The sequence below is a fragment of the Neolamprologus multifasciatus genome, chromosome 16 (assembly GCF_963576455.1).
Source record: "Neolamprologus multifasciatus chromosome 16, fNeoMul1.2, whole genome shotgun sequence".
NCBI lineage: Eukaryota > Metazoa > Chordata > Actinopteri > Cichliformes > Cichlidae > Neolamprologus > Neolamprologus multifasciatus.
Genome location: NC_140454.1, coordinates 18,079,438 through 18,105,802, shown reverse-complemented (window position 1 = coordinate 18,105,802; position 26,365 = coordinate 18,079,438). Strand labels below are relative to the sequence as shown.

The following is a 26,365-nucleotide window of genomic DNA, read 5'->3' as shown; positions in this document are numbered from 1 at the left end:
TTAACTGAAATATGTTGTGGTGATATTCTACAGATGAATAACGTAATAAAGCAAATGTTCTTTTTGTCACTTAGAGATCATTAGTAGTAGATTAGGTTGAAAAGGTGAGATCTTTAATTTAAAGCACTATTTTCTGAGAGCTCAGTGACATATGTGGTAGCTGGATATTTGAGCATGTCTGCTATTACTGTGAATTATAGTGCTGTTATGTTTATGTGTGTGTGTGTGTGTGTGCGTGTGTGTGTGCAAGCAGAAGGCCAGTCCTGGAGTGCGTGTAGGGGTGATAGATAACCCCAGTGAAAAACCCTACGACGATAACACTGTGCTGTACAGGGCTATCTGGGCCTCTCTCCTCACCCAGAAGAATAAGGCTGCGGCAGAGTTTGTGCATAAACTCCTAAAAGAGGAGAGCAGCCAGCTCCTCCAGCAGGGGACCAAGATGAAAGACTTACTGAAGCAGGTAAAGAGGGGATTAAAGAATGCTCTTTTCTCTTCTTTTCTTTTCTTTTCAGACTACACATATTTTGTTTGGACTTTATATATATATATTCTTTTATATTAGAATCACTACTTTAAATCATATTGGAACCACATGATCTGACTTTTACCTTGAAGGTGGCAAACCTTGAAAGAGGAAAATCTAATATAAGAGCTTGTTTTTTTCACTGCTCCTTTTTTTTTTTACTTTGAGTTTTTATTTGATCAAATAGGTGTTTGTTTTAATCCAACTATTTCCAAATTTTGACAGATTAAACAATCTATGTATAGCCGCCAACAATCCACCCATCTATATATTTTGGATGCGTTATATTCTTGCTGATGTTTAGTAGAGATGGGAATCACCAGACACCATGTGATATTATATTATCGCAATATTTCACCCACAATATGATATTGTGATTTATAACATTTTCCAATATTATCAGTGCTCCAATAACGCACATTTTAATTTGTCACCTTTTTTAACTGGAAACTATGTCCTTTATCTTTGTCAAATATTTATTTTATTCTGTGAGATAAAGTTATTGCAGTTATTTTTTTGTTGCACAATAAGATTGTCAAGCATAGGAACACTGTCATTAAAACCGGCCATAAATCTTGGCATAAGATGGAGTCAGTCAGATATCAGTCTGTGATCGACTGGGATCAAATTGGCAGTTTTAATACAATCTATCTCTGATAATAAACCTGGGAATAATTGTGATAAATTGTTGAAAATTGTATATCTATATATCTTTTGCTGCCTGTTAACTATTACATATAACTATTACATTTGTGTTCAGCACCCTTCCTGTTCTATAGGAATATAACAAGAATATGACCTGAATTGAGTTGAGTCATTGACAAAGACTTATTCAGACTGATGGCAAGATGCTGGCAATCCGTGTGCATTTATAAAGTAGACAGCAGTTAAAACTGTTGGAACGCTATCTATTTTAGAGACACAAAAGTTAGATTAACTTGAATCTTGTGCATGGCTACCTTATTAAAGTTTACTTGTCCAAAGAAAAAACTTCAGTTTCATACCAAGTGCATCACTTGGTAAGAAAGATGCTTTGCTCTGATATAACTGATAAGTATTTAATAATATATTTGATTAGGTAAATGGTTTAATGGAGGTAAAAGGAGAAAAAGTGCACAGTCAGGGAAAATAGTGATTGATGAGCCCATTCTCTTATCTCTCTCCTGAACATCAACTCAAGGAACGCATTTACAGCACGCATGATACTCCACACTCCATGGACACCCAGGCAAACAGCCTGTTCACTGTCAGTTTCACTTGAAATGTCACTGAGGCCATTGAAAGACTGCAACACACTATGAATCTTTAACTAAAATGTGCTGGTGTAAACATGGTCTTCCGAAGCTGATAAATAGCCAACTGCTCGCAGCTTCTGGTTATGTGATCCACATGTTTTCAGCCAAGCCTGACCATCACTGCTGCTTTAAGGCAGAACTAAAGCATTCTCCTGTCTTCATGCTGTAATGCGCAGTAACCACCCACAAAGGATTGTGCATACGCAAGCAAATTCTCAGCCACTAATCAACAAATCAGCTGATGGAGTATATTCACTATCAGTTATGCAGTAGATTGTGTAGTTTGTTTGTTTTTTTATTTGGGACCTACTATAATGAAGTTCCCCTCAGTTATACTAGCCTTTCACAATTGGGAGACAATAGGCTGGAAATAGAGATGGGGTGATAGGTAGGATGTAGCAGTGTGACTTGAGACCCAAAGCCAAGGGATATGAGTTTATTATTGGCTGCCAGACAGACTTGCTGACTGGATTGTGCTGACATTATTGGTATTTCACCTGTTCTCCTGAGGAGAGAAATGTTGGAGAAACTAATAACCTGACTCCACAAACCCTCCACACTCCCAAACCTAATTTGTTATAGACAAAACTGGCAGGGGTTTAATTAGGAGTTTGTTATATTAATTACAAATTGATTAATCTCATTTTCACACATGTGCATTTCTGACAGGTCTGGCTGAAATATTTTATGTTTGAAAACTGCAGTGATTGTGCTGATGCGAGGCATCAATGATTCTGTGATTTTTTTTTTTGTCTCACATACATCATTTTTATGTCAATGCATCACTCTTTATATTTTTGGACAGACTGAAATGAGAGAAATGTCTTTCAGCTGCGTTATTGGATATTTCAGTTGACCACAAACTATGGATTACATCACATATTCTTCAGAAATGTGTTAGCCAGCCAGCGATGCAATCAATTTATCTGACATTGTAAACAAACCTTTGTTTTTCTGCTGTAGGGCATGGATATGGATGCTTTTGAGAAAAAATTCAACACCCTTGAAGTTGATTTTATCCGCACTCAGCAGTTATTTTGTCAAGACGTACTGAAACTCAATCCTGGACAGCGTGCAGTGATCAGCAATGGGAGGGTGAGTGGGCTCCAGCTTATGCATAGTTAAAAACTGACAATGGATGCAGTCAATCAGATCAATGGCAGAAAATCCAGGGTTTTTCCTCGGTCTAAAAGAACCACGCCACTAATGACTGAACGCATATACTTCCGGCTGTGTAACCTGACTTCTGCTGTTATTTTTTGGCATATGGGTAAAGACTCATGACTAAATGTAACCCCACTTACATAAAAACTCAGTCCTGGTGATTTTTCTCTGGCCAAAAACCAAAGCTCTTTGGTGCTCGAAAATTTCATAAGCAGGAAAAGCCCTGCAGTCATGCTACACAAGGAGGAAGCAAATGTGTGCGATAGTGTCATATTTTCTGTGCATAAGCAACTTCCCAATATTCTAATCGGAAACACAATAAATAAATAAACTGTGTGTGTGATCACAGTCTGAACAAGTAGCCAGCCACAGTTCAACTCATTTTAACTCAAAGCTTCTCTCCCTTAATGTAGTAATGCAGCTTGTACAGATTCCGAAAACCACGGGAAATTAATAAGCAGTACAAAAGTATTGTTAGAAAATCACACAAAATTAATCACATGATTAATATCTACCTCTGTTCTTTATAAGTAACACATCCAGCTTTAAAAATGTATTAAACTGTTTTAGATGTTTAATTTCAGTATACGACTAACTTAATGAAACTATTGCCCTGTTCAAAATTAAGTGTGACAGTAACTTGGCAACTAGTGATCTAGAAGATGACTTCATCTTGTAAGACGTTTCACTGGGAAACTGGGATTTGACTTGAGACTCACCAACTATTAATTTCCTTGTGACTTGAAAAATGGTTACTTTGACAGGCAGCTGATTCTTTAGATTGCTTCTCTTGAATAGAAAACATTTTATTGCCAGTGACAAAGTGACAAGAAGCACTGGTGGTGTTGTTTGCTACAGCAGAGAAAGATTCTCCATGCAGCTGCACTTTTGGAGGATTTTTCCCTCTAGTGTTTTCAGAGTGCTTTCTTAGCACTGTCATATCAGCATGATGTCTATTTCTCAAAGGTCACAAGTGGCAGGCACGGCTGTGTGTGTGTGTGTGTGTGTGTGTGTGTGTGTGTGTGTGTGTGTCTGTGTGTCTGTGTGTCTGTGTGTGCACGTGCTCACTGTACGTGTGTACAGAGCTGATGACTGATGTCTCAGCAACAGCAATGCTGACAACCATGGATAAAGAGGCCAGTCTCTGTGATGGCAGTAACAATTAATATTATCTTACTTTGCTCTGCTGCAGTGGTAGGGCTCTACTCCCAGAATAGAAAAACCAGGCAGCCTCACTGAATACCGTGACTTTAAGTGGATAAAACGCTGTGTCACAATCACATTACATTTAACATCCCCTAGGAAAGTTGTACATAATACATGGTGAGATAAGAATGGGAAAAGTCGTGTTCTGACTGTGTTATTTTCCTCATGTTAGATCCTTGGTCCGTTTGAAGAGCAGGAAGAATTCACTGTGGAGGATTTCCACTTGCTGGAAAAGATTACTCTGAGCGGTTCTGCAGAGAAAGTCAAAGCCAGAGTTAAACAGATGGGAATGAAGCCAAAGCAGTATGTTTGTATTTCTTTTTGGCCTACTTGTCTCTTTTAAGTGTCTGTGATAGAAATGTGTGCATCTGTTTAAGCGTTCCCTTTGTGTCACCTTTGCATTAAGTTTGTCTAGAATTATCTGTTAGTGTGGGATTTTCTTTTTTCCTCGTGTATCAAATGTTTGAAAGTATTCTGTGATGAAGAAATGTCACGTTCTCAGTTTTAAGGCACAGTAGCCTGATTAAAGCGTGACTCTGCCTGTTTAGAGCTTGATATTATATTGCGCAAGGGCTGGTTAACATCTTCACTAACACAAATGCTTTAAAAAAATGACAAACTGATTTTTTTTCCCCTCAGTGCCAGTGACTTAGTTATGAAAGTTGATGCCCTGCTAACTGCAGCCCCCAAAGGAGAAGTCAGAAGAGATGTCCACTTTATCAAAGACACCCACAGGTGGGATTTCTTTTTCCCCTTTGGGATCTGTAGTCTCATTGGAAGGTATTCATGCTCCTCTTTTTGTAATGGGCCTGAAAATTGCAATGCCATCATTTCAAGGAGTGCCGAACTGCAAGTCTTTTGATTTGCAGTTCTGCTGATTAAGGATTGTATGACGTTGTTTGTTGAATTCGCTCTGGTGTGCTTTTTTTGTTCCTCAGCGTGCTTAATCTCTCTCCACGTGAGAACGAGGTGTTCTATGATGTTGTGGCAATCGTTGACCCCCTCACAAGAGAAGCACAGAAGATTTCCTCCCTTCTGACTGTAAGCTGTAGTGCATTTTTATTCATTATTCTTCATCATTTTCTGATATAGGAAGAACTTATAAAATCACACCTAAAATCATTTTCAATGTAGGATGGGTAGAAAGACATGCAGATTGCTGAGGTAAAAAAAATATGATTGTGTCATTTTCAGGATCATACTGGGATCCATTTTAGTATTTATATTCTTTTATAGACTTTATTCTAAATAAAATAATTAATGTCAATAAAAAATAAATTGGATAAAAATGACAAAGAAAATGTGTATGTGGCATATACATTAATAGTGTCAAAGCTCATTTGTTGTTTGGCCAGAAAGTTTTCACAACATCCATCCAGCCATCCATTCTGTTCCGTTTATCCTTGTCAGGGTTGCTGGAGCTGGAACCCTATGGCAGCTACTCAGCTACCATAGGGTGAGAGGGAGGGTATAGTCTGCCAGTCTGTCGCGGGGCTAACACATAAACACATATAGCTATTCGCACTTACATTCACATGGGCAATTTAGAATTACCAGTTAAGCTAACCCCACTAACTGCATGTCTATGGACTGTGGGAGGAAGCACAAGTGCCCGGAGAGAACCCACGCAAACATGGGGAGAACATGCAAACTATAGACAGAAAGGCTCCGGACAGGTGGTGGAATCCAACTCAGGACCATCAGGGGATTGTACCATTAGGGCCTCCGCCCCTTACTGCTACTGGGGTGGCTGTGGCTCTGGTGGTAGAGCAGATCAGCTACTGATTGGAAGGTTGGTGGTTTGATCCTTGGCTTCCCCAGTCTGCATACCAAATATCCAAGATACTAACCCCAAGTTGCCCTCCGATGCGTTCTTCGGAGTGTGAATGTGTGTGAATGTTGGTTAGTTTGCGCTTGAGTTTAGAAGTGCTTGTATGAATAGGTGTGAATGGGTGAATGAGGCATGTTGTATACTGCGCTTCGAGTACTCTGGGAGAGTAGAAAAGCGCTATATAAGAATCATTTACTTAACACACAATGCACAATACACCCGATCCCTCTGTGGGCTCACCTGCAGGTGGTGAGCCCACAGAAGGGCGGACCCAGGTCATCTCTTCGGGCTGCACCAAGCCTAAGCCCCCTCCCTCCACGCACACACACACACACAACATAACATACAGGAACCTCGTAGGTGCCGATTCATGGAGGGGGAAATTACGTGGTGCTGTTGGCTGGTGGTGGCCTACAGCTGTAGCAGTGCACAGTGTGACGCATTGGGAATGAGAATTAGCTCTTCCAAGTCTGACACAATGGTTCTCAGAAGGAAAAGGGTGAAGTGCCCACTCCACGTCAGAAACGAGTTGCTGCTCCAAGTGGAGGAGATGAAGTATTTCAGGGTCTTGTTCATGAGTGAGGAAAGAGGGGAGTGGGAGTGGGAGACTGACAGATGGATTGGTGCAGTATCTACAGTGATGCGAATGCTGTATCAATCCTTTGTGATCACTTGTGGTGAAGGGAGAGCTGAGCGTAAAAGCGAAGTAGTCAATTTATGGGTTGATCTACATTCTTACATTCTTACCCTTACCTATGGTCATAGGCTCTGGGTAATGACTGAAAGAATTAAATCATGGACACAAGCAGTAGGAATGAATTTTCTTTGAAGGGTGGTTGTGCTCTTGTAGACAGGGGACAATTAATTAGTTCGTGAGGGACTGAGAGTAGAGCTGCTCTTTCTCCACATCAAAAGGAGCCAGTTGAGGATGTTTGGTATCCGATGAAGTGTTTAAGAAATGTCCTACAAGGAGAAGGCCCTAAGTAGACCCAGGACTCGCTGGAGAGATTATGTCTCTTCTTGGGAATGCACCTGGATGAGTAGGGGACAGGTGGGAATAGGGCTGTGCCTGGGACCTGGCCCTGGATAAGCAATAGAAAATGGATGGATGGACGGAAGGATGGTTGGATGGATGAATATGTATTTGCCCCCTTTCTTATTTTATTGCCTATTTGTCACATTTATGTATTTGATATTCACAAATTGTAATGTTAATGAATGAAATGATCGTCATTTAAAAAACTGCATTTTATATTTGCTTAAAATATCTAAGTAATATAATTTATTAAAGGGAAAAAGCTATCCAAACCTACCTGGCCCTGTGTGGAAAAAAGAAATTACCTCCACCCTTTTCCCTAAATAAATGTAAAATTGCATTTTATACTAACCCCGGATGTCTTTGTCTAATATTAAAAAGAAAGAAAGAAATGAGTAAGGGGACAGATACTTTTTCACAGCACTGTAGTACAAATACAACATGTCAGATCCTGAACTTGAGAAAAGTTTGTATTCATCTTTGTATTATTTTCATTGCATTGTAATTGAACTGAGATTTACTCAAACTTTCATATCTTGCAAATGCAATTGTACTATATATAATATAATATTTTTTATATATATATAATTATATAAAATATTTTTCTTTAACTGAAAAAATAATTTTTGAAACGTATGTAAGGATATCTATGCTTTCCCATTGAAGAACTTTTAAAAGTTCAATATAATACGTAACTAGTAAGAAAACAGCTCACGTGTGTTTTACACATTTCAGCCACTTTAAGTTGTACTTGTTTCTTGATTTTTAACTGGGTCATATTTTCTGTGAATCCTGCAGGTGCTCAGTCAAGTGGTCAATGTGAGACTGCAGGTGTTTATGAACTGCAGGGCCAAGTTGTCTGAGATGCCTCTCAAGAGGTAAGATCTAGCTCCAACAGTAATTAAATTTTCCTGTTTGGCTTGTTTGTGTATCCTCTTAGTGCTGCAGACTTAGCATCTCTAACTTGGCCCGTCCTTTATACGGCACAGATGCAATCTGCTTAATAATAGTACCTTATTGCTTTGGGCCTCCACTTGCATCTCCGGGCAAATTGCTTAAAACCTTCATTGTTGCAGTTCAAACCATGCAGTGAAAACAGTAGTAGAAAAAAAAGCAAATTAAAGGTTGAAACTGTTCATCAGCATTCAGCTCAGATGTGGTGTGGGCTTTTATTTATTTATTTTTGTGAAAAAGAAAGATGACCAAAACCAAAAATCCTTCAAGAATTAAATCTTCACTTTCCAGGGATGATTTTCTTAATGACTTGAATTGACCAGACATAGTACCAGTATAATTAAGGATATGTCCCTTAATTATCCCTTAATTATCCACAAGTCACTGGCACATCTACTCTCTTCAACCCATCCACTCCATGTCCTCCCAACTGACAACTTGCCTGTATTTGATGTAACTGAAGGCTTTCTACATTTATATCAAGTAGCCAATAAAAGTACACTATATGATCTAAGTAAACTAAATGTCAAACTAAATCAAACCGCAACATTAATCCTCTAATAGTTCAGCATATAACAACAAAGACATGTATCATAGTATTTACCTTTGTGGGAAAAGTGTTTTGTGTTTTGCTTTCTTTGTATGCAATTTTCACTTTCTGCCTGACTAAATGTGAGCTCATGGGTGAAGGACAGACTCTAAAAAACAACAAACAGGATCACCCAGCCACACATTGTTGTTGGCGCTGCTGAAGATCTGTGGTTTGTGGAAACAGTACCCTTTTAAGAAAAAATTGTCATAAAATATTATATATCCTTAAATACTCTTGCTAGAAAAATCAGAAAGTCGACAAATTTTATACTATTATTTATTTATTTTTTAATCTTTTTTTTTTAACGCAAAGTATCTACTTTGTTTTACTTTTTAGAGCCACAGGCTTGGTAATCTTACAGCTCGCCCCTGGAGATACTGCTGACGGTGGGAACACATGAATCCTGCTCTATGTCACTGGATTCATTTTATTCAGTAGTGTACTTCTCATAGCAGTGAGACTGCCGCAGAGACCTCTGGGCTGCTCATCTTCTTTCTCTCACTTTTTGTCTTGTGGGGAATTGGCCATCTCACAAATTGGAACCAATCAAATGAGCACTGTGTGTTTCTTGTAGTGTGCTTGGATTTGCCTCCTTAACTTTAACTTTTCCTACTGCTCCCATCTCACTCTGGAGTCACCACGTTGCTGCTTTAGTTGGTAATAACTTCTGAGAATTCTCATTCTAAATAAGAAATATGTTATAGGCATTGCAAATTAAAAGAATTAGCATTGGTCATGTTTATCTACCACGTTATTTACACTCATTACAAGTCTTCTGTGTCAGAGGGCACATTGAAGAAAAGCAATTAGCATAAAGATTAGCCTGGAGCTAGCCTCTGCACCAATTGTAATGATGGAGAAAGAGAAGTTTCCAGGTACACAGAGTGCAGCACGTAGTTCTGTTATTGGTTGAGCAGGAACACTGGCAGTAATAGAATTAGATTCCTCACTTTGAAGAAATTGTATATACCCAGCTGTCACAACAGGGCCCATCTCTCGTGTCTCAGAAAGAAGACTATTGCACAACATGTCACCATTTCAGTGCTTGCTGAAGAGGACAATGAGTTTTTGGATGGCATTTTTATTTCGGTCCAGTGGAAAAAGGTTTGGCCTTTTATTTGTTGCATATTATAGGTCATCCAATGATAATCAGTGAATCCTTCCCACCTGACCCACTCTGAATCATTTCTCTTAAATACCTCTAGTATATTTAATTACCTTGATACCTAAAAGTAGATTAAAAAAGTAAACCTTTACTATGCTGCAACTTGTTTTAACCAGCCACTTATTCAACATGATGATATTTAGTGAATTATTCAATAACAGATAAAACATCCAGGGTACCAGTACTTGATTCTGTTACTCGATGTCATAGACGTTAAATTGGTTTCATTTTTGATCTTGAAACTATGACACATCTCAGGATATTGATGCTCAAACTTCCTTATAGATAATTGTTCTGGCTTTAGGTTGTGACACTTGGAGTGTGTGTAAAAAAAGATCTTGTTGTGTGTTTTAACAGAGCTGTACTTTTAGGCTTGGAAATGCTATGTAGCTGTCTCATATACTTAAGCTATGAGGACTAAAAGGTTTTGAAAAAAGGACTTTTACATAATTACAAGATGCTCATAATAGGCTGAAATATTTTTACAGAAAAAAAAAATCTGATCTTGGGGTCAATTTATTTATTTTTTTTGTTTAATGATATATGTTGAACTGAAATTTATGGAATGGCCCTTATCTTGATTTTGCTTGTCTTCGCAGTTTTTACCGCTTTGTCTTGGAGCCGGATGTTATTTTCTTGGCCAATGACACAGTGTCTCCAGGGCCAGTTGCCCGCTTCATGGAGCTCCCAGAAACGCCGCTCCTCACTCTTAATATGATCACACCTGAGAGCTGGATGGTGCAGGCAGTCCGGAGCCCGTATGACTTGGATAACATCCATTTGCAGGAGGTATTGTAATGCTGAGTCATTACTACCCAGTGATCTCATCATTCTCACATTTAGGTAGCGCCAAGGTGCTTCCCCCCCATCTATTTTAGTGCTCTGTAATTTGTTTGTTTTTTTCTTTCCAGGTGAACAGGGTTGTAGCAGCAGAATTTGAACTGGAGCACCTCTTGCTAGAGGGCCACTGCTTTGACCTGTCAACTGGCCAGCCTCCTCGTGGACTTCAATTTACGCTGGGCATGAGCCGAGACCCACTCATGTATGACACCATTGTCATGGCTAACCTGGTCAGCAACCTTTTATACTACAACCCAAATTTTCTTGCACTGTGTTAAGTCCAGAAGCATAGCTTCTTTGCACTAGGATTGAGAATGAATCATTTAATTGCCATTTCTAAGACCATTTCCACCAAAACAGGGATACTTTCAGCTGAAAGCAAATCCTGGAGCCTGGATCCTAAGATTACGTAAAGGGAGATCAGAAGAAATCTATCAAATCCTAACGTGAGTTCTTCTCTGTTTTTATTTCTTCATCAGTTAAGCAGGTAACAGTCAACATGCTGTCAAAGGAGCTCTCAAAAAAGCCCAGATGATTCACGGGTCCTATTTGTGACAAATGATAAATCTTCACAATATCCTACTGCGTGCTGCACTCCACAACAGGTCATTGTAGTCTACCACAATAAGGAGAGTACTGGAGAGCAAAGGTTAAAACCAGGTTTAAAACTTACTGCAAGTTTGGTGTAGCAGTATTTGTTTGACAATAGCAGAGTCAGTCACCTGTTCTCAGGCCGAACTACATTTCACTCACAAAACTAGGAAAAGGGACCAGATTTATTCATGTTTATGTTCATTTGTACCATTTCTAAACATCCTATGCCTATGCATATCTTGTCTGGTGGGTACAGAGCCACAAGCATGAAGTTAAGTTATCTAAGTAAATAAGTTGTGTTTATTGGGCACCTTTATCCATAGCTCAACATCAAAGTTGCTTTCAGATAACTCTCCATTTCATTCTGGTAGCTATGAAACCCATCACTATGGCAACGTGGACCACTGCTGACATTGTAGCAACGCAAGGTTTTGATGAGTGCTCAGAGTTCTGCTCAGCATTGAGCTGAGAGAGACAGGTAGGAGGAAAGGGTTGCTATTAAAGAGAAGACAGAGTAGAGAGATGATTCAGCTGGTTACCTGCCATGGCATCTACCTCAGACAACAGAATATCAGCAGCAGAATGTGTTTTAGTTAGGATGGCGTAGGAGTCAAAGGCTCCACATACTAAAGTGAGCGAGCTGTGGATGTCTAATTTTCCTGGATAAATAAAAACATTACTTTACTTTGGTTTGTTGGATAAATATCTAGCAAATGCATCTTTTTCAGTCCTTGCATTCTTTGAATTCTGCACTTGAAATGTGCTTTTTGCGCTTTTCAGTTTGATCTAAAATATTTTTTGATATTTTTTGAAATTGATTCTTTTTTCAAGGGAACCTCTTTTTACTTCGTAACATAACAAAGCGGCAGTGCCTTACAGCAAAGTGGTGGTAATCCCAACTGTGTATGTGAGTCTGTATGGGCATTTCTAGTGCGTTGGTCCAGATGTCCCTACAATCACAGATACTTTTCTCTCTGGCTATCCTCACATAAGATTTAGGACATATACAGCCCTCGGTTCTTCTCGAATCATTTCAGACAACCAAGATTTATCCCCCAATCCTCCAGGTGAAGCTAAGAGGTGATGTCATTTTTCACCTTGGCAGTGTCATTATTCTTGTGGTTAGCGGCACTCTGCTCTGGTTAGGTGGCCGATCAGAGCCTAGTGGGAGTGTCTGCGCTCTCCAGTCCCAGAGTGTGAATTTTCCTCTTCCACCCGTGCTGCCAAGACACCTCGCTCTGACAGCGATGAATGAGATGGCCAGCTCTCCTCTTCTCAGAGCAGGGATACAGATTGATCTCTCGTGCTTTCTAAAACAAGCCCTAAAGACTGACTTGCACCGTTGACAGCAGAAGGGGCAAAATACAAGCAGCACTTGAGCACGAGCGGTGGAGGGGTGCATTGGCTCCAATGAGAGAGGGGCATTTATCATAGTGATAAGGTTAGATTTTTGCCTTTAGTAAGCATTGAGGTTGTAATGGCTTGTAGTGCATCATGGCCTATTGCTCATCTCCGCCTGAAGTTTGCTCTCTGGTGTTTCACCATTAAGCCCAGCAGATTCTGCCTGCCAAAACACATTCTGTGCTGGGAAAATCAGTCCTAAAACAATTACATTGAAAGGCTGTTTTACGGAATCAATACTGCACAGACTTTCTCATTAAATCTACGAGTATATAGAGCAAGGCTGGGAAGTAGTGATGGGTAAAATAATGGTAAGGTGATTCTTAATGATGATGGAGGGTAATGAATATGGTCAGAGTGTGACCCTGGCAGCTGTCCCACTATTTAATTTTAAGTGTGTGCTCACACTGTCGGTCCATTAGCAGCTGTTGTCGCCTTCATGTGTTATTTCCATGGGTGAAGCATGTAAAGCAGTCTCTGTCACTGATCACATGTATTTCCCTTTAATGTTTGCAACAGAGACACTACAGGTCTTAGACTGATTGCGTTACTTGAAATATTAGCTCTGGTGTTCTAATGTTCTTTGAACACAAAATCAGCGAAAAACAAATGCTTTAAATGTATTTCTGTCTATTTGAGTTTCACATTTTTCAGCTTAGCAAAACTTCTAGATTATAAGCTTGAATGATCACTTTGCAGTAGCAGTGTTAAAAACATGGATTTAAATCCTAAGAACGTTAATTTTGTTGCTCTTATTTAAACACGTTTGTTATTTTGTCTAACAGAGACTTGACTTATGACTGTTGATAAATGTATGTCTGTTTCTACATCTAAATTCTTTTCATGTATACCTGTGAGCTGCAGATTGTTTGACAAATAAAAAAAGTATTAAAACTCTCAGTAATAATTAGCATTTTCTCACTCTTTATCCACTTTTTCAGGCACGATGGAACTGATTCACCCGCAGATGCCGGTGATGTTATAGTTGTGCTGAACAGTTTCCATAGTAAGATCATCAAAGTCAGGGTGAGTGTGTTTCCTGTTGGATGTGCTACTGTAAATGTCACACTGAAAATGCTTTTCTTCAGTTTTCTATGATATACGGATCACAAATGAATGGTGTGAAGACAACTTAACACAATCCAAGCTAAAATACACTGGACAAAAGTCTTGAGCCACCTCTTATTTCTTTATATTTTGCTTCCAATGAGTCAGACTTTTAAATGGTCTAAGTAGGGTGCTCTTAAAAAAGTTGAGGAAACTTGACAATTGAATTAAAAAGAAAAAGTGACAGGATCACATAGATGCATCTGGTCCCATAATCATAATAACAGTTTGCCTCAAGGCACTGTTGTTGCACCGTCTGGTTTTGGTCCACCACACAGTACCATCTGGAAAGAATCTGATTGGCAACAGCTTCATTTCTCAGCATGACAATGAGCAACAAACACACTGCCAATGAAGTAAAAACATACCTGGGCAAAACACAGTGGAACACTATCAGTCATGGATTGGCCTCCTGAGAGCCCTGAGTCTTATTGAAGCAGTGTGGGATCATCTTCAGAGAGAATGGAAAATAAAAAGACAGCCAACATACAAAGAAGAGCTTTTAATTTCCTTCAAAGAGCTTGGAGAACTATTCCTGAAGACTACTTAAAGAAATTACAAGAAAGCTTGCCTGAGAGAGTTCCCGCTGTGTTGAAGGATAAAGGTGGTCATGCCAAATATTGACTTTCAAGCCTGTTAAAATTGTACAAATATTTCCAATGTATGTATGCACATTTTTTTTTAAGTCCCTGCAGCTATTTCTCATTTTTCTCACCAAATATAAAGAAATTAGAGCTGGAAGTTTGCTAAGATGTGCCTAGGATTGACTGATTACAAATTTATGGTGTCAAAAGAATTTTACATAACCCATGCTAAAATATTTTCCAGTATTGTTTTATTTTCTGTGTATTTTATATTTATAGGTGCAGAAAAAGGCAGACAAGCTTGGCGAAGATCTTTTAAGTGAAGCTAGTGAAAGCAAAGGCATATGGGAATCCATAGCAAGGTGCGTAATCTCCTCTTCAAATACAGCTTATATTTGGCTGGCTTTAGGTTTAAAGCCCTTCTCCAGCTGACAGGCAGTAACAGCTGTGAGCTCATTGATGGATTGATAGATGTGCTGATGCGCCTTCCATTTGTCAATTATACATTGCGGTTTCAGGAGATCTTACTCCTCCCCTGGATCCAGACTTCAATATTATGCTGTAAGATCTAGTCTTGCAAAAAATATGTGCTTCTGTAGGTATGTGTGTGCATTTGTGTGTTTTCCTCCCAAATCCTTCCTAACTGTGTGATCCTGTCTCCTCACTTAATGCTTGCTGTGTGAAGTGTTTGGAGCACATTTGAGAAAAGGTAGGCAGTTTTGCTGCAAACCATTTAACACCTAATACCTCTCGTCATACTCATTAGCATGCAGTGTTTATTGGTCGCTTTTGGTGCTCTCATAAGTATTGTAATGAATAGGAATGAGTCGTGATATTCTATACTAATGGTAATACCGTAGAGAGGGTTTTTTTCTTCTTTTTTTTGCATTTGTTTATTCATGTGATTTTTTTTTTTTCTACGATTTCGGCAAGTCATGAGGTAGTTTGTAGCCTGTATTCATGCATAAGGTTAACTTTTATTTTTTTACTGTGTTCACTTGCATATATCTGCACACACACAGCATTAAGCTGTATTGTTCAGAATAAGAAATAATAGTCATAAACAGTGCTACGGGATTCATCACAAATCCTGTTTTGCTGACATGAGTAACATAAAGTAGGAGTGTTTAGCTTGATTTTTTTTCCATGTTCTGGGAATATGTATGTCACCTGTCTGCTGGAACAGAGCAGAAGAGCAGTACCCAGTGCTTTCATATTTCATGTTGGATGGTATTTCACTATGTTTACCCTACTTCAGCCTCTGATTGAAGCACTGGAAAAGATGTTATATGGGGACTGAAGTTCAGCTGGTGCACTTTGAGCAGGTGGTTAAACCCTGACAGAGTTTGGTAGAAAGAAACAGCTTGTCTGATGTCATCGTTTGTGATCTTTTGTTATTGAGTTGTTGTGCTCTAGCATCAGACTAAATAATAATGGATTGGATTTATATAGCGCTTTTCAAGGCACCCAAAGCGCTTTACAATGCCACTATTCATTCACTCTCGCATTCACACACTAGTGGAGGCAAGCTACGGTTGTAGCCACAGCTGCCCTGGGGCAGACTGACAGAAGCGAGGCTGCCATATCGCGCCATCAGCCCCTCTGGCCAACACCAGTAGGCGGTAGGGTAAAGTGTCTTGCCCAAGGACACATTGACCAGGACAGAGAGCCCAGGGATCGAACCGGCAACCTTCCGGTTACAGATACGCTTCCCAATCATTAATGAGACTCATTAATGATTTATCTTGTGATGACCTTATACCTGCTGCTATACTTAAAAAATAGAGTGAATTAATGAGTGGAGAAGCTCTCCTACTGAAAGACGATAGGAGTGAGGGGAAGTTTTTTCAGCTTTGTTGCTTAAGTGGACTTCTTCTCCACAGTGCTGAATCTGTTATGCCTGGAACCTCACATTCAGTAGTGTGCTGTATTTGCTATTGGATTGTATAGTGCTTATCGGGTCTAGATATTATTTGTGGGCCTTATATCCTGGGGTGTTTTTGTATTGTCAAGTGTAGCTAAATGTTACCATAAAAAAGTACTTGCAGTCAGAGTTATAACTGAAGTACCAATGAATGATCTAGCATGTCCTTGATGTGCTGGCAGAGGTGCTTGGAGTAGGATCACTGCTGCTAAATAATAAAACAAATTGAACTGGATGGATTCTTAAGACCATTTCTAACTTAGTTGCATTTATTGTCCCATGATAGGCTTATATTTAAATAATGACAATACCCATAGCATTCAAAAGTTACACAAAATACTTAATAAGATGGTTTCTAGGGGGAAAAAATCTCCCTTAAGTGGCTTTAATGCCACTTAATATCTAAAATTAAAATTCAGTTGCATTTGTAGACGAGAGTGCTTTCTTTCCTCCTTTCAAAACTAGGACAGGAAAGTCTCGAGTCTGTTAGAAGCTTGTTGTCCATAAGAGAGGATATCTCTTCTCATTAACATCCTGCAGAGCAAAGAGTAGGAAAAACAACTGTCTGAAACTGAGGATTAAGAGCCAGCATGAAGCCTCAAGTTTTGGCTCACATGAATTACTTGTACACATACTGAAGTGGTCATTTGACACTTTTAAACATGTTTAATGTGAATTTCCACCATTATAACAATAAACAGTCAAGTCCTTTACTATTTGGATAGTAACACTATTTTTTTTCTTTTGTAATCTTGCCTCATACATTACTATTATAAAATAAAGATGTGACTGAAGTGCAGTTCTTCTATATTAATTCAAAAGGTATGGGAAAAATCTTGCATTAACTGTTTAAAAATTAAAGCTTTTTTATGCATAGTACTTCATTTTGGAGGGCAATCGACTTAGGAGCAGTTAAACTGTCAAGTGAAGCCATTTATCACAATATTCAAAACTTAATTTAACATCTAGAGTTGATTCAAAGTGTTGAGCTTGTATTTATTAGCTATTTAGTAGAACTTTTGATAGAAAGTCCAGAGAGAAAAGTATCTTCAGAACATCTAACCAAATCAAGTAGTAGAATCAAGAGACGCCTTCATGAATGCAAATACAGAGGCCTGACGAGAAGGTTGTAAACCACTGGCTGTGCTAAGGAGCAGGAAGGCCAGATGAAGGATACAGAACAGTACGGAGAAGGAGCAAAGCAGCATGCCAAACACCAGATACCACATTATCTGTCAAACATGGTGGAGGCAATGCTTTGGCATAGGTATGTGTGGCTGCCAGTGGAATAGAGTCACTAGTGTTTATGCATGATGATAGAATTCTAAAGTGTACAGACTCTACTCTCTGCTTGGATTCAACAAATTTCTGCAAAACCTATCAGTCAGTGCTTTGTAGTATAAATTGGTAATGACTGTTATCACCACAAAAGCAATCCAAGAATTTCTTAAGGCAAAGAAATTGGATATTCTTTAATGGCCAGGTCAGTCACCTGTCTCAGCCCAGTGGAACAGCTTTTCAGTTACTGAAGTCAGAAAGACCCACAAACAAGAAGCAGCTGAGGGCAGCTATTTATTAGCTCAGATATTACAAAGTTTAAATCCCAAGATTTCATCAAAGACGTTGTAGTTTGTGATTTTACCAAAAGATAGTCAATTTAATGGTAACGGTGACCTTAAAGCATTAACTCATTTATATCCTTAAAATAGTTCAAGAGATTCATTGTAAAAAGCTGAAGACGATGTATTTTCCCAGTGAGATGCATTCATGTCAGCAAGCATCACTAAGTCTAACACTGCTTTAGAGCAATAACAGGACTAAGTGCATAGCCCCCCACCCCCACCCACCCACCCCCCACTAGGGGTGGGGGAAAAAATCGATACTGTGTAGTATCGTGATATTTTGTTTGCTAATAATGTATCGATACAGGGACAACAGAAATCGATATTTTGTTACAAACAATTTTTTCGTGGACTGGAACATGCTCTGAAGTCAGCTCCTTTTTCTGAGCAAGAATCCTGACATCCTTCACTGTCCAAAAGTGTTTAACTTTTTTTTTGGCAGCAATAAACATGACAGTTTACTTATTTTAATTTAAGACATGTTTTATTTTAATTAAGTTTAAAACGTTTTTATTTAATGTAAAATTATATTTTGTTTTAATTTACTTTCAAATTCTTCAGTTGCTGAATGGGCTGCATAGTTTTCATAAATTGCATAGTTTAGAATAGCTATAATTGTACCAGATGGTTGCATTCAGTTAAGTTGGACTAGACTGTAATACAAATCGTTCAGTTTGTCAACAATAAAACTGAAATGAGAGAAAGACTGAGTTTGAGACTTTGATATTAGATAAAAATGAATATTGATAAAGTTTACCTTTATGTACAGAATCTGAATATCGCAAAATATTTAAAAAAAAATTGCAATAATATCGTATCGTGCGTTAAGTATTGTGATAATATCGTATCGTGAGTTGTATGGTGATTCCCACCTCTACCCCCCACCCCACATTCTTGCGTATTTTTTTTGTTTCGTTTGGAGTTTCTCATTTAGCTGCCTCTGCCGTTTGTCTCTAGCATGGAAAAAATTAAGTAATTGTTTCTACCCAGCCTGAGGAACTTAGTAGTGTTTGTTATGCTGCTCTTAGAAATACCAAGCATGTGGACCACATGGGATGTGAGAGAGAGCAGCGCTGATGTTACCTGAGGGAGATGTTCGGGTTTTAGGTGAAGGGTGCTGTAAAAAGCACATTTGTGTCATTGTTTTTCTAAACTGAATCCAGATAGCCGGAATAGAAAGTGTTTTCCATGTATTTATTTGCTGAAATCTTTGTTATTAGGTTATCTTATATTGCTCTATATATACTGAGATTGAGTAAGGCAAATGTATTGATTCTCCATAATGGAGAAACTGAATGTTATTTTTAACCTGTCATGGTGTGTTGCGCGTGTATATAGGTGCATTAGTAGTTACAATGGGGGCAATGAATGACTCGGTAAATGTCGAAACACCCTGTTCAATCTAAATAGGCAGAGGACAAACAGAAGTAGAGCTTTGTCCAGTTGGTGTTGTCCACAGCTCAGGATTTATACAGAGCTCTGTGGACCCTTCCAGAGATCCAGATTATCTTGGGTGAGTCAGCCAAACAGGTTCTCACCTGACCCTCCAAAGCTGCTTATCTTGGGAACCCTGTTGTTGTGCTGGAGGCCCTTCATAATGCCTGGCTTAGTCATGGCAGGCAGTCGGCTTCCCCAGATCCCACCGATGTGTGGTGACTACCCAGAAGCCAACTGTTCAACTATCAAGAGTCATACTTTATCTTGAAGAGGTGTGCAGGCACATTATTTTCAGAACTACAGATTTAAAATAAGTAAATAAAGGGCCATCGCTGAGTTTGTGTTTTGTGGGTATATCTTTCTTATCGGTAAGATGTGCCTGAAAGAGTTGGTTTTAGAGGACATGCAGGGACAAACTGTATTCTCCCTCCCCTCCCTTCACACCTCCCTCTCACTCACTGGTGTCTTCCTGAAGCCTGGGGGCTGAGGTTGTGGTTGTGATTGAGTGTGGGAGAGACACTCCTTCCCTCATCAGCAGTCTATTACAGACAAGGACACAGTTTGACTGCAGACTCATCTACCCTCCAGCACAAGTCCTGATTTCTGTCCGCTAAATGTGCCTTGCATCATGAACCACTGCTCTTTAGTAGCGGTTAGGGTATGTTGATGCATTCCCAAGTGCGGAGAGTGTCCTTACTTTGGATTTTTCCTGCATTTGTGCCCTTATCTCAGCATATAAATATTTTAGCTCGTCGATTTTTATCTGTTCTTTTACACTTAAGTTAATTAAAAAGCTAACATTTGTCTGAAAGGTAATGTGCTGACTTGCTTGGCATTATCTTCATATGTGTGTTCCACATTACTCTACAAAATCACTCCGATCTTCTGTCTTCACATTTGAAAAGCTACTAGTCTTTTTTTCTAAAACACTGTTGATTTTTTTTTAATTAATTAAATTATATAACCTTTATTTATACAGGTAGTCTCAGTTTCTCATTTACAAGAGAGACCTGTGTCCAACAAACAATACAGTTTTTATTCATCTGCTATGCAACTAATAGAGTACTCATTCCCATTCTACGCTGATTCAGTTCAATTTCCATTTCTTAAAAAATTATTTAAGTCATTTAAATCATTCAGTTGTAATCATGGTATTCCTTCAGGGCCATTCTTCCTGTGTACCCTCATCCAGCGACACAGGGTAGTAGGGCAACAGCCATGTGAATAATTCTTTAAAAAGGGGTCTGATATAATTGCACCTGAACCATCCCAGTTTTAATTATTATTATTATTATTATTATTATTATTATTATTATTATTATTATTATTATTATTTCAACCAGATCTGGAAGCAATTAAAACATGTTTACAAAAAATTAATTAAAAGAGCTACTATAGATAAGTCTGCATGTTTCTTTGGAAGTCTCTCCTCAGGAAAAGCTGCCACAGACTTTCTATATGAAGAAGACTGTTGCTTTTAAAGGGGATAATGGACACTGATGTGATTGGCTTGATTTTTAACCAAGCCCTAACACAATTAACTATAATGTATGATAATTCGTTTTTGCATTATAACCCATTTTCTTTTGAAGTGGCACAAACAACACACTGTGTCAAAATTGCACCAGTGAATTGTAATGGTGCACTTACACTTTACAGCTTGAATCATAAAAATGGTGCCAGAAGTATTTGTGTCATCCCTGCCAAAGTCATCAATCCTATGACACGATGCTCTCATTTAAAGCAGGTCATCTATGCATAGATCTTAAGTGATTGCTTTCAAATGAATCGTTCACTTTCTATCATGGACTCTGTTAATGTTGTGGGGATGGAAACATGAAGAGCTGAATAATGTTTGCTGGGTCTGTTCTAAAACTTTATTTCAGCCCTCTCGTTGGGAGCCAGCAGGAGCTGAAAATCATATCAAATGTGTTGATTTCCACAGCATTTCCATCCCCATTATTATCATTTTATTTGAATAAATCATCTCGGCGTGTTGCATTGCGTTGCATGGTTTGTTTGAAAGTGTTTTCTGATGGCTGTTACAGCTGCTGTTACCTCTGGCAGTACAAAAGCATGGTGGCTGTTGGCTTAGTTTTGATTTATTGTCACTCTATGAAAAACACGCATCCAATCCAAACACAACTGACTCGTGTATTATGGTCTCATTTACAGCATCACAGGTGGTGGCTCAAAGAAGGATGACAGAGATAAGAAAAAAGACGACGTTCTGAACATTTTTTCTGTGGCCTCGGGCCATCTGTATGAGCGTTTTCTGAGGTGGGTCAGTTTTACTTTCCAAACACGCACTTCCTTTTCAAGCGCTACGCATTGTGTTCCTCTTATCCCTGATCCTCAAACTTAACCTTTTCCCATTCTGTCTCCAATTCAGAATAATGATGCTGTCTGTGCTTCGGCATACACAAACACCTGTCAAATTCTGGTTTCTCAAGAATTACCTATCTCCTTCTTTCAAAGTAAATCTTTACTACATCACATGAATATTTCGCTAGGCAAACCCAGCTTTTGTATTTCATTAATTTAACCTCTGGACTTCATTTTTGCTGTGGTCAGGACACCATCTCTCACATGGCAGAGTCATACGGCTTTCAGTATGAGTTAGTGCAGTACAAGTGGCCCCGTTGGCTCCACCAGCAGACTGAGAAGCAGAGGATTATCTGGGGATATAAGATCCTCTTCCTGGATGTTCTATTCCCTTTAGCTGTGGACAAGATCATCTTTGTGGATGCCGACCAGGTAAAGATCAAACAGAAATGACGGAGAAAACCGCTATATTGGAGTGTGCAACTGAAAGCGAGACTTTTTGAAGTGTCATCTGTTCTTTGGCTGCTTACCAAAGTCTGTCTTCGCTGCGTGTTGCAGATAGTTCGAGCTGATTTGAAAGAGTTGAGGGATTTAGACTTGGAGGGTGCTCCTTATGGCTACACACCATTTTGTGATAGCCGCAGAGAGATGGAAGGGTATCGTTTCTGGAAAACTGGATATTGGGCGTCACATCTGGGACACAGGAAGTACCACATCAGGTAAACTTCTACTAATCATTTGATCTTTGATGTTTTATATTTTGCTGAGAAGATCAGCAACTTACCTGAATGTTTGCCACTTGCGAATGTCTCTCACTGTAAAATGATGGACTTTAAATTGTTTGATAATGGCCTTATAACTCTTCCCAGATTGATGGACAGCAACAATTGCTTCTCTAAGATCACTGATGATGCACTGCATTTTGTTAATTCCTATGCACACTGTTTCCACAATTGGCTTAGTGTTTTTGCTAAATAAATAATGCCATGGATTAATATGGTGTCATACACCTTAGAACTGAACATTTAACTTATAGCGAGAAGCCGTTTACATAGATGGGCTTAGAGTTAAGTGCTATATTTTTGTATACAGTCACGGCACATATCAAATCATAAATCACTGTCATGAATACAATGTTCTGCTCCTTGCTAGGCTTGTGGTATTGAATTCTCCTTCTGTCAGTGTGATGGCTAATCAGACAGCAAGGCAGCCAGTGGATGAACAGAGAGCAGAACGTTTCACTTCACCACCGACTGATAGTGTCGGAACAAGAAAAGTCAGAAAACCACAGCGACTTGATTGGATACCAGCGTGGTGCTAAGCTCCAAAGAGCAGGACAAAAGCAGCAAAGATGAGAGATGATCAGTGAGACCAGGAAAAACATGAGGCATTGAATATCCTCTGGGAGACTTAAATCTAATAAGTGTTAAGTGAAACTACATATTCTGCACCTCTGGGTTTATTAATATAGTGTGTCAGGTACAATAATGTGAATGCGGCTGGGGTATTTATCTTCATTCAACCATGGCCTGCAATGACTTTGCCAAATTCTTCACAGAAAAAATCCAAAAGATTAGACAAGCAATTGGTACATCAACAGCAGATCCAGAATATGTACTGTGTCCACCGAAAAACTGTTTAAACACCATGAAACAGTTTCACCCGATTAACAGCAAAGACCTGGAGGACATCTTAGGTCAACTGAACTCCTCCTCTTGCTGTTTAGATGTCCTGCCAACAAGTTTTTTCAAAAAGGTCTCAAAGACTTTGGAGTCAGACCTGTTACAGATCGTCAACTTTTCTTTAATGTCAGGTGTATTTCCAGAATCACTAAAAACTGCTGTAATAAAACCTATACTGAAAAAGGACAATCTTGACAAGACACAAATGAACAACTACAGGCCGATCTCAAATCTCCCATTTTTAAGTAAGATCATTGAAAAAGCAGTTTCTCAACAGCTCAATTACTTCTTGAAACAGAATAACTGCTATGATGCCTTCCAGTCAGGTTTTAGACAGAACCACAGCACTGAAACCGCTCTGACCAAAGTGTTTAATGACATATGTCTGAATACAGACAGTGGAAAAATGTCAGTCTTAGTTTTACTGGATCTCAGTGCAGCATTTGATAAAGTTGACCACAACATATTACTCAAACGACTGGAGAACTGGACAGGTCTTTCAGGAACTGTACTAAACTGGTTCAAAACATACTTAGAAAACAGGAAATACTTTGTATCAATAGGTAACTTCACATCTGAGCAGACAAGTATCACATGTGGAGTTCCCCAAGGTTCCATCTTGGGACCCTTTCTGTTTAACATTTACATGCTCCCACTGGCACAGATTATAAAGAACAACAAAATAAAGTGTCACAGCTATGCAGATCACACACAAATATATATCACAATGTCACCAGGAGACCGAGGCCCTGTACAGGCTCTTGGTAAATGCATTGAGGAAATTAATGACTGGTTGTGCCACAATTTTCTCCAGCTAAACAAAAACAAAACTGAGGTAATAGTCTTTGGCGCCAAAGAAAAACGATTACAGGTCACCAGAGAACTTCAATCTATACATCTAAAAACCACAAACCAGGCGAGAAATTTGGGTGTAGTGATGGATGCAGACCTAAACTTAGAAAAACACATTAAGACAATAACAAAATCAGCTTACTATCACCTCAAGAATATTTCAAGGATAAAAGATCTGATGTCTCAACAGGACCTGGAAAAACTAGTCCATGCATTCATCTTTAGTAGGCTTGACTACTGTAACAGCATCTTTACAGGTCTACCTAAAAAATCAGTCAGACAACTACAGCTCATTCAGAACTCTGCTGCTCGAGTCCTCACTAAGACCAAAAAAGTGGACCACATCAGTCCAGCTCTGAGGTCTTTACACTGGCTGCCCGTCCGTCAGAGGATAGACTTTAAAGTTCTGATGCTGGTCTATGAAGCTCTGAATGGTTTAGGACCAAAATACATCAGTGACCTCCTGACCCAGTATGAACCTTCCAGATCCCTCAGGTCATCTGGATCCGGTCTTTTATCAGTTCCCAGAGTCAGAACCAGACACGGAGAAGCTGCATTTAGCTTTTATGCTCCTTATATCTGGAACAAACTCCCAGAAAGCCTCAGATCAGCTGAAACACTCAGTTTATTTAAATCCAGGATGAAGACTCACCTATTCTCAGCTGCATTTGAATAAAGCACCAAATCCACACTTTTAAGCTTAAATTTCAAAACTTACATTTAACTACTGATTTTATCTACTGTTCTAATTTTATCTGTTTTGATTTTATATACTGTTTTGTTTGTTTGTTTGTTAATTAGTTAGTTAGTTTGTTTGCTTGTTTTAACAAATTTTAAATCATGCTTTTTATTTGTTTTTGTTTCTAATGTCTCTGTAAAGCAGTTTGAATCACCTTGTTGTTGAATTGTGCTATACAAATAAACTTGCCTTGCCTTGCCTTCATTTACTTTTTTTTTTCATTCCGGTGGGATTTCCCCTTTCAGGAAATGGATTTCTAACACCTGCTTTCCATGTCTCCTCTCTCTCTCTCCGCTCATATTTCTTCCAGCGCCTTATATGTAGTCGATTTGAAGAAGTTCCGTAAAATTGCAGCCGGGGACAGATTACGAGGCCAGTACCAAGCCTTGAGCCAAGACCCAAACAGTCTGTCTAACCTGGACCAGGTATATAACTCAGGCATAGTGCTGTTGGATTACGTGTTGCAGAGTTTGCTCTTTCAAGACTTAATTCGTTTTGTGATATTTGTAGGACCTTCCTAACAACATGATTCACCAGGTAGCCATCAAGTCTCTTCCTCAGGAGTGGCTGTGGTGTGAGACATGGTGTGATGATACCTCTAAAACCACTGCTAAGACTATAGACCTGGTGAGTCGCACAGCAATTAGATTTGACTGCGTAATACTAAATAATAATGTGGGAGGCTAAGCGGGACACATGGTCTTTGCTGAAAAATTCAGCTTCAAATGAAATTGTTCCTTTTATTGAGATTGTAAAATCCACAAGTGTCTTCTTTAAGTTCTTTTTGGGTTAATTGAAAAATATCTCTGTGCTACATTATACGCCTTATTATCTGCTTTATTTGTTGTGATAGCATGCTGCAGCTGCTACAGCTCTAAAATGCAAGAGCATCCTCGCTGCCACAATTGTCCATGAGGCATTGGTATTTAGGTAGCAGCCGAGGAGCAATCCTGCAGCGTCCTAAACTAATTTAGAGAATTACTAGACAGGCTCCAGTAGACTGGAATAGGAAGTATTGTTTCATTGTAGTATAGGTCACCACTTGGTAATTCAGACACAAGACATAGCCTAATGTCCTTTTAACCGAATTGGAAATCAAATTAGGTTTAAATGCCTGTCACAGACAGCGCTGAGAATGACGATCTGACTCGTTGGGAGAGAGCATCACTGGCGGCATGACTGATGTGTTTTTATCTGCTTTTCTCATTTAGTGCAATAACCCAATGACTAAGGAACCCAAGCTGGTGGCTGCAGCGAGGATTGTGCCCGAGTGGGTTGAATATGACAGGGAGATCAAAGAGCTGCTGAGACGGGTCCAGGAACAGGAAGACACAACAACACAAAAACAGATTCCTGCTGCCTCACAACATAAAAAAGGTTACTAATGATATATTTATAGGGCTACAAAGTCTTTCTGCTCTTCTGCATGGTTATTCTTACCCCTTCTCTCACCACTGTGATCATTCTCTGCATTTCTTTCCAACTTTCTCCC

General features: G+C 39.1%; 1 protein-coding gene across 6 annotated transcripts in view; it reads left to right on the top strand.

The window, feature by feature from the left end:
• uggt2 (UDP-glucose glycoprotein glucosyltransferase 2) overlaps positions 1–26,365 on the top strand; it is a 50,864-nt gene that overhangs the window by 21,709 nt on the left and 2,790 nt on the right. For 3 of the 6 annotated variants that reach the window (XM_085135705.1, XM_085135704.1, XM_085135708.1), the window contains 19 exons: positions 254–460; positions 2,782–2,913; positions 4,361–4,491; positions 4,828–4,923; positions 5,127–5,229; positions 7,854–7,933; positions 10,366–10,555; positions 10,678–10,836; positions 10,967–11,052; positions 13,543–13,627; positions 14,572–14,654; positions 14,978–15,001; positions 21,451–21,555; positions 21,668–21,752; positions 21,850–22,032; positions 22,159–22,319; positions 25,184–25,298; positions 25,384–25,500; positions 26,085–26,250. In XM_085135705.1, coding sequence (XP_084991831.1) covers positions 254–460; positions 2,782–2,913; positions 4,361–4,491; positions 4,828–4,923; positions 5,127–5,229; positions 7,854–7,933; positions 10,366–10,555; positions 10,678–10,836; positions 10,967–11,052; positions 13,543–13,627; positions 14,572–14,654; positions 14,978–15,001; positions 21,451–21,555; positions 21,668–21,752; positions 21,850–22,032; positions 22,159–22,319; positions 25,184–25,298; positions 25,384–25,500; positions 26,085–26,250 — 2,308 coding nt within the window. Of the gene's footprint in view, positions 1–253; positions 461–2,781; positions 2,914–4,360; positions 4,492–4,827; positions 4,924–5,126; positions 5,230–7,853; positions 7,934–10,365; positions 10,556–10,677; positions 10,837–10,966; positions 11,053–13,542; positions 13,628–14,571; positions 14,655–14,810; positions 15,002–21,450; positions 21,556–21,667; positions 21,753–21,849; positions 22,033–22,158; positions 22,320–22,752; positions 25,071–25,183; positions 25,299–25,383; positions 25,501–26,084; positions 26,251–26,365 lie in introns of those variants that run through there. The other 3 variants (XM_085135706.1, XM_085135707.1, XR_014869834.1) reach the window with 3 other exon arrangements.